The sequence below is a fragment of the Herpailurus yagouaroundi genome, unplaced genomic scaffold (genome assembly GCF_014898765.1).
Source record: "Herpailurus yagouaroundi ecotype Mexico unplaced genomic scaffold, PumYag 160, whole genome shotgun sequence".
Taxonomy (NCBI): domain Eukaryota; kingdom Metazoa; phylum Chordata; class Mammalia; order Carnivora; family Felidae; genus Herpailurus; species Herpailurus yagouaroundi.
Window position 1 is genome coordinate 52320567 of NW_024412401.1, and position 7740 is coordinate 52328306.

Below are 7740 nucleotides of genomic sequence, written 5' to 3' on the forward strand. Positions count from 1 at the left end.
CAGCTCCCCGTTCCTCGAGGCCAGACAGCGGCCGCCCCCGGCGCTGGGCACGCCCCCGCGCCCGCGGCCCCGCCCCCACTTCCGGCCGGGCTGGGATCACGTGCCCTGGCCCCGCCCCCCACAGACACGGCTCCTCTCGCTTCCAGCGTCCCGGCTTCCCTTCCGCCGGAAGTGGGGCGACTTTCCCTTTCCGGCTACGGGTCCCCAAGCGGAGCTGGAGGCCGGACGGGGGAGCTGAGCGGCGGCGGCGGGGGCGGTAATGGCGGAGCTGGTGCAGGGGCAGAGCGCTCCGGTGGGGATGAAAGCCGAGGGCTTCGTGGACGCCCTGCACCGGGTCCGGCAGGTACGGGCGGGGCCGGCTGGCGGGAGCACGGGAGCCCGAGGCGGGGCCGGGCCGGGCCCGATTGGGAGGAGGGGGTCGGGCCTGGGGGCGGGAGGCAGCCTGGGCGGACGCCTCAGCCGGGCTCGGCCTTTTCTTGGGGCGCCGGCAGCCGGGGAAGCGGAGGGAGGAAGCGCCACCGCGACGCCCGGGCCCAGCCTGTCGGGCGGCTCTCCTAGGTGCAGCCGCTGGGAAACGGTTTGCCGGGGTCGCTTGGCCCCATCGCGCCCCCGCGCCCGGGCTGGGCCTGCAGGGCATCCAGCGTGGGCTTCTGGGGTTCGCGAGGGGAAGGGGGCTGGGGAGCTCCCGGTGAGGACCCCGGTATAGACACAGAGCGGCCGTCTCGGGCCCTGTAGCTTCTTAAAACTTGGAAAACATCGTCTTCGGACTTCCTGTATTCCAAGACTGGAGTGGAAGGAATTCGAGGGTACTTTACTTTTGAAGTTGCTCTTGGAGAGGGGAGAGAGGAGGATGTTAAATAGGTGTGGGTGGTCCCCAGGACGTAGAAGTAATCCCTTAGGGGCAGTAGTTTTCCTTTCTCTGGGGGAGAATGTGAGATGGACGCATCCCAGCAGTGAAACTTTACCATCTGACAACGTCGTGCATTTTGCCAGAGTTAACTAAGCTGGGTTTTAAGAGATTGCGGGCTTCCCTGGAGAACGAATATGGGACCTGCCAGGAATACTCTGGCTTCTGGCAGGGTGCTTAGAGCAAAACGTGTCCTTGTATTGTGTGAAAATCTTACAGGTTAGCTCTAACACCTAAACCGTTTCTGCTGAGTGTGTTACAGGCATCGTCTCTTCCTGTTTAATTGTAGGCATAACTAACTGACAGTGTAAAAGTTGGGCTGTGACTAATTACTGCTTGATTCCTAACAGAAAGCCACAGGACTCATTGTATTAGAAGAAGGTCTCCACTTGGTCGCTTGAAGATATGGTCTTTACATCTCTTTCCGGTATTCCAGGGGAGGGAACCCTACCTGTGTCCCCGATACTGACTTTTCATTTTAATACCGATGCTCCTATAGACATGATATTGGATCCCAGCACTTTCCAAACCTGTGGTTCCACCTAAAATTGTGTCCGATGGCTTGTTACTTACTGCCTAGGCATCAACCAGTACAATAGTGAGTATCCACCTTACTTAGACTTCAGAGCCAACCAGTGGCTGTAATGGATGCCATCCAGCTCCCCTTCCACCACTCTGCTTGCCGGCGTGTTGCACTGCTCTCCTCTACAGTACAGGGTCCTGAACTTTGTTTCTCACTGGCTACTAATGTGTAATGGCTTTCGCTTTGTGGCTGATATGTGACACTCGACCTGGTGGCCCTCTGTATCCAGGAAGAATTATAGGCACTACCCTAAAGAGCTCAGATCCTCAGTTTACAGAAGGCCTGTAGTTGAACATAAAATGAATTTTGAACCATTGAGAAGACGTTCTGCTTCTCTTGAGCCAGTGGTTGAACTCGTATTCTTGGACAACCTGCTCAAGAGGGAGGGAGACCCTCTGTTAAATGCTGACCTAATGTGGATTGTTGAAGCAGTGGTGTTTCCTACTAGCAAAGAGAACTTCATTGGAAATGTTCCCAGCTCTGAAATGCGCCATTGACTGGAGCAGTGATAAGCCCAATGGAGACAGTGCTGTAAGTGTATTACTTCTGAGTATTAACAGCTGGAGGTCGATACTATCTCCAAGGATTTGATGGCCTTTAAAAATCTAAAGACAAAAACAGGTTTGTGGGTAATTTTAGGTTTATTTCCAGATTCGCATTGAGCAAGAATGGAATGTGAGAAATTGAAACTGTTGTGTGCTTTATTTATTTTTTATTATTTTTTAAAAATGTTTTTATTTATTTTTGAGAGAGAGAGAGAGAGAGAGAGAGAGACTGAGCGTGAGCAGGGGAGGGGCAGAGAGAGAGGGAGACACAGAATCGGAAGCCGGCTCCAGGCTCTGAGCTGTCAGCACAGAGCCCGTTGTGGGGCTTGAACTCGCGAACCACGAGATCATGACCTGAGCCGAAGTCGGCCGCTCCACCGACTGAGCCACCCAGGCGTCCTGTTGTGTCCTTTATAGAAGAGCTTACCTCAAAGGGTCTCCTGTTATTTGGGTATCCGGTTGATGATGGTTCTACTTCATTGTACACACAGCATGTTGCAGAGATGTGCTTTTTTTCTCTCCAGTAACTGGAAATAAAAGACAGTGTACTTATTTATTTAAATGATTGCGCAGCTTCCCTCCACCCCCTCGCCCCCTGACATGCCCTCATAAACACCAGCAACGGTCTATAAAGCCCTCGCTAGTTTGTCAGGGAGGAGTAAGCTGTCTTGTGCTCACTTTATCTACAAAACCACAATAAAGTCCCAATTGACCCTGCTGGGATTTGAACCTCCTGTTTCTATTAAGTCTGGTTTGTGGAGTCCAGTACCTAAACCCACTAGGCTTCCTGCCTGGCATCTTGAAGCCTCCTGCGTATCCTTTGGACTCTTTCCAACACAGGGAACCAACCCCTTGTTACTATTAGTTCATTGTGAACACGGTATTCCTCGATCAAAAGGGAGTCTCTGAAGTTGTGTAAAATTTAAAATTTTCCCCAGCAGTGAGTTAATAGCGTGCGACCATTCTGAAGGGAAGTATCCAAGTGTCCAAGCGCGGTCTGACTCGGTCCCGTTGATGAAGATCTAAGACCTGCTGGGTACTGAAAAAGCACGTTCAGCTCTCCTAACTCCTTGGCGGGTCAGCAAAAATAAAGTATTTGCTAAACTCGTTGAGAGAGAGTAGGGTCCTCGTAAGGGTGGGAGGTGGACCCAGAGCCAGACCAGGCTCGGCCATCCTGCCCTGCAGCCACACTGCGTTTTCACCCTGACTGTCTGGGCTCCCAGACGTCTTCGTGGAGATGATGGATAACTAGATACGAATCCCTTCTGTTTGGTTGGTTTTTTCTAAAAGCGAAAATACTTCCCCAAAGCCCCCTGCTACTGGGGACCCAGTAGCCTCCGCCATCTAGCGCACACGTTTGCTTGTTCACAGGACAGTGTGACCGCCACAGTGTGTTGCAGGTTCCCAGCCGCCTTCCCCAGGTTGGGCCAGCTGTCGGTCGGTCATCACCCGAGTAGAAGTTCTCTTGCCTAACGGCTAGTGCTTTCCAGGACTTTAAGCTCCTGTGTCGACCTAGACGCTAGTCAGTGCTGTGTGTTGCATAACTCCGCGGCTATTCCGTTCGCATGAATACAGTGTGATCGGAGCCTGTCGGAGTTGAGCACCATGACGGTTCTGCGCCCTAACGATCGGGACTGAGCCGATGCAGAACCAGTAGAAAGCAGCCTTTTGGACAGTTCCGTAGGCCTGGCGCCTGTTCTTTACAGTACTTTTGGGGGGGGGGGGGAAGGTTCCTTGGGTTGGGGCCTGAGAATTTCCTTGGTCCTCCGGAAGATGCCATGCCGTGCTGCTGTCTCACACTTTGAGCCTCAGCAGAAGATCTGGCGCTGCGTTGCCTTTACGAGAATGTGCATCCGCCATTAAAAGACAGAGCCTTTGCTCATTGGCCCCTGGTCACTCCCAGAGAGAGACTGCCTTTGCTTCCTTAATGTGTGATGTTTCTGACTCACGACAAGTGTGTGGCGTCTCCATCGATTTAAGCCGGACTCCGCCTAGACTGTCTCACACACGCCCAGTTTGCGTAGCTCAGGTCCCTCAGTCACCAGGGACTGACTACTGAATGTGCGTTCATTTTTGCTCCCTCAAACCCTGTTGCTGTATCTTTGGTGGCACCCAGTAGAGTACCCTGTAAAGAGTGAGACCTTGTTCAAGGGTTTTGGTGATGTGACCATCTATTTGGGTCACCGCTTTCACGGAAGCCCTGAACTTCCTGTTTGCTATTGAAAGGTAAATAGTAAATGCACACTGCGTTCCACTGTATGTTTCTAAGGTTTTTCTCGTTTTCAGCGGAGCCGCCTTTACCTTTCTCTTAAAATCTGATAGCCCAAATGTATCATCAAACTTTGGTTTCTTCCAAAGTCCCATTTGTTCTGTAGATACAAATTTGCCTAGACCAGAGTTCCCAAGCTGGTGGCCCACGGGCTGGAGAAGGCCCACAGGGGGCCTGCAGGCACGCTTTGTTTCACCTACACAATGCCAACGCTTAGAAACTAGAATGACGTCCAGTAAAACTTGAGATTTCTAGCTTTTCTGGAAAAAATCTGGCCACACCGCTCCCACATTCTGGAATGGCAGTACTCAGCAGGAGCCGAGTAGCAGCTGCCCTTTCACACGGGGCATCGGCTCTCTGGGTTGCCATTGGGATGCCTAGTCAACAAGTTGTTTTCTCCTCATCCCTTTCCAAATTGTGAGTCCATCTCTGGTTTTTATTTGAAATTTCTTCTTTTCTTTTAAAGGAAAGACTTTTTAAAAAAAAAAAAAATGTCTTTGTTATTTGTTTTTGAGAGAGAGACAGAGCATGAGCAGGGGAGGTGCAGAGAGAGAGGGAGACACAGAATCCGAAGCAGGCTCCAGGCTCCGAGCTGTCAGCACAGAGCCCGACGCGGGGCTCGAACCCACAAACCGTGAGATCATGACCTGAGCTGAAGTCGGACTTAACTGAGCTTAACCAACTGAGCCACCCAGGCACACCTTTATTTGAAATTTTTGTTTGTTTGTTTATTTATTTTTGAGAGAGACAGAAACAGAATGAGGGTGGGTTGGGCAGAGAGAGGGAGGCACAGAGTCCGAAGCAGGCTCCAAGCTCGAGCTGTCAGCACAGAGCCCGACGTGGGGCTCGAAGTCACAAGCCGCGAGATCATGACCTGAGCCAAAGTCGGACACCTAACTGACTGAGCCACCCAGGCGCCCCCTTTATTTGAAATTTCTAATAGAAAGAATTGTGTATGGAGATTTAGGAGACCTGGGTCTCCTGCAAGTAGCTATATGACCTCATGCTGGGTCAGCCATTCCCAACATGTGATCTACAGGCTGTTCATAGATCTTCCATGGGAAAGGGGTCATGGACAGATAACATTTGGGGAATACAGGGTTAAGTAAAGGTGAATTGACTTTTTAATGCCGGATTTCTCCGAACCTTTAATATGCTTGTGTGTATTAAGTCCTACAAGAGTTCGGGGTGTGCGTTGTAAATATCCTGAAGTTAATGTAATTTCATACTTTCTTTTCATAAAACCAAGTCATTCTACAGATCACGTTTCAGGAAATGTTAAGCTACATACTCTCAATAGTTCCTTCAAGCCTGCGGATGTTCAGAGAGCTGACATCTAGCTGGAGCTGAAAAAAAATTGATCATATCTTTTGGTTCTTTTGCTTTGTATTATGTTATTCGGGCACCTATTCAGACTGCCCTTCTCCCCAGCTTCCTGTGCAACCCTTTTATTCTGTTAAGAATCACCTCTCTTGAAAATGTTTCGCATTTGGAGTTTTCTTATAAAGACACTTGGGAAAGAATAGTTGATACTTCTCTTGGAGACATCGACTATACTTTGATCCTCACACCAGATGATAGCAAATCACTTGCAAGACTGAGTAGTGTTAATAAAAGTAGTGATGTGATTCGAATTGCCTGCCATTATTTGAGGATCTGCTGACTCCCTGGGCCTCTTGCCTGGATGGTGGGCCAGCACAAAGATACGACAGCTTGCGGCTGGTTTCGTCTTCTTGTGGGCTCAGTCCTCCCCATGAGCAAGTGAAGTAGCCAGGACGAGGGTTCTCATTCTCATCGTGTATTTGACAGTAATGAGCCAAAGGAAAATAAAGCAGTTTTCTCAAAGGCACGCAAAGAGTTAATGCCGTCGTTCTCGGGCCCACGTTTTCTGCATTCTAAGGGCTTGGTTCCTTCACAGAGGTAGCTGGCTAATTTTCCATCTCTGAGACCTCAGAATCTGAACAAAGAAAGCATCGAAGGATGCTGGTGGAATTCCCTGGGACGTAGGGTAGAAGGGGAATGGACCTACCCTCTTCAGGGCCTGCGCTGGAGGGTCCAGCTGGAGCGTTATTTCAGCTTAGAGCTTCGCCTGGTCGTCTTAGCATTGTGGCTACCAGTGGGCTTCTCCAGATCTGCTTTCAATTTAGCAAGCCTTTGAGGGGTACCTGCCATGTGGCGAGCACTTTGCTATGCATCAGGGGAGTTGTGCTTTACCTTCTGGGAGCAGGGGCCTTTTTAAGACTCTTGAAAACTTTGAACCTCACCACAGCAATATTTGAATAGTGTTGTGTGTAATTTCAGGAGGTTCGTGAATTCTCTAAAGCCAAGCCCTGAAGTTCTCAGTTAAAAAACCTTTGTCCTGGCGGTACTAAGAAGCTTGAGACAAGTCTGTTCCGAGAGCTCCCTATAGTGGGGAGACAATAGGACCAATAACTTTGTCAGTGAGTTACATTATTCAAAGGTAGTTTATAAAGTGCTTTGCAAACACAGAGAAGGGAGTATTCCATTCTGCCCCGATGTGGATGGCATGAGGTTGTCAGGAAAGCCACCACGAAGTGCTGTACCTTATTTGGCCTATAGAATTCCTTGTTTTGGTTAATGCTAGTAAATAGGGCAGGATCAGCTGGGGCCCCGTCTCATGACAACAATGGCCAGCATTCATGGAGCCCCTGTCGTGCTGGATGCCAGGCAAGGACTTCCATATACGTTCTTTCATTTGATGGTCGCAAAACCCCAGGGGGTAGTACAGTAGCCACCCCCCCCCCCCCCCATCTGCGGTTTTGCTTTCCAGAGTTTCAGTCACCCTTGGTCCATCACAGTCCAGAAGCAGACGGTCCTCCTGACAACGTTGTCAGGTCAGTAGTAGCCTAACGCTGCTCCACAACGCCTCCGTCACCCACCTCGCGTCACCACAAGTAGAGCGGGTCCAGTACGAGATACACCATGTTCACATAACTTTTGTTTTTACAGTATATTATACAGTTCTATTTTCCTTTTAGTTATCGTTCATCTCTCACTGTACGTAACTTGTAAGGTCAACTTTATTATCACAGGCACGTATGTAAAGGGAAAAACGATATGCGTGGGGTTGGGTGCTGCCTGTGGCTTCAGGCCTCCAGAGTCTTGGGATGTATCCCCCGTGGATAAGGGGGTGCTGCTGGGCCTGAAGTGCCTGTTAAGACTTCGGATTTAGACCGTGTGAGTTCAGGTTCTCGTTCTGCCACTCGCCAGCTTAGTGACTGGACACACAATGTAACTTCTTTAAGTCTTAGTTTCTTCGTCTGGAAAACGGAGGTCTTTGATGGTTGTAATCATTTTTTTTAATAGCTAATATTAGACATTAGGAGGTCCCCCTTGGGAGGTGGGGGTAGGTAGTGACGGAAGGAGGTAATGAGGCAGACCTTGGGGTACCGGAAGGAGGTAATGAGGCAGACCT

General features: G+C 50.1%; 1 protein-coding gene across 5 annotated transcripts in view; it reads left to right on the forward strand.

Annotated features, from left to right (window-relative positions):
* The first annotated feature begins 213 nt into the window (after window positions 1–213).
* FUBP3 (far upstream element binding protein 3) overlaps window positions 214–7740 on the forward strand; it is a 50915-nt gene continuing 43388 nt past the window's right edge. The window contains exons 1-2 of one of the 5 annotated variants that reach the window (XM_040482652.1): window positions 243–343; window positions 1258–2021. In XM_040482652.1, the coding sequence (XP_040338586.1) occupies window positions 1959–2021 (63 nt within the window). In that variant the 5' untranslated portion in view covers window positions 243–343; window positions 1258–1958. Of the gene's footprint in view, window positions 344–1257; window positions 2022–2065; window positions 2112–7740 lie in introns of those variants that run through there. The other 4 variants (XM_040482648.1, XM_040482647.1, XM_040482651.1 and 1 more) reach the window with 4 other exon arrangements.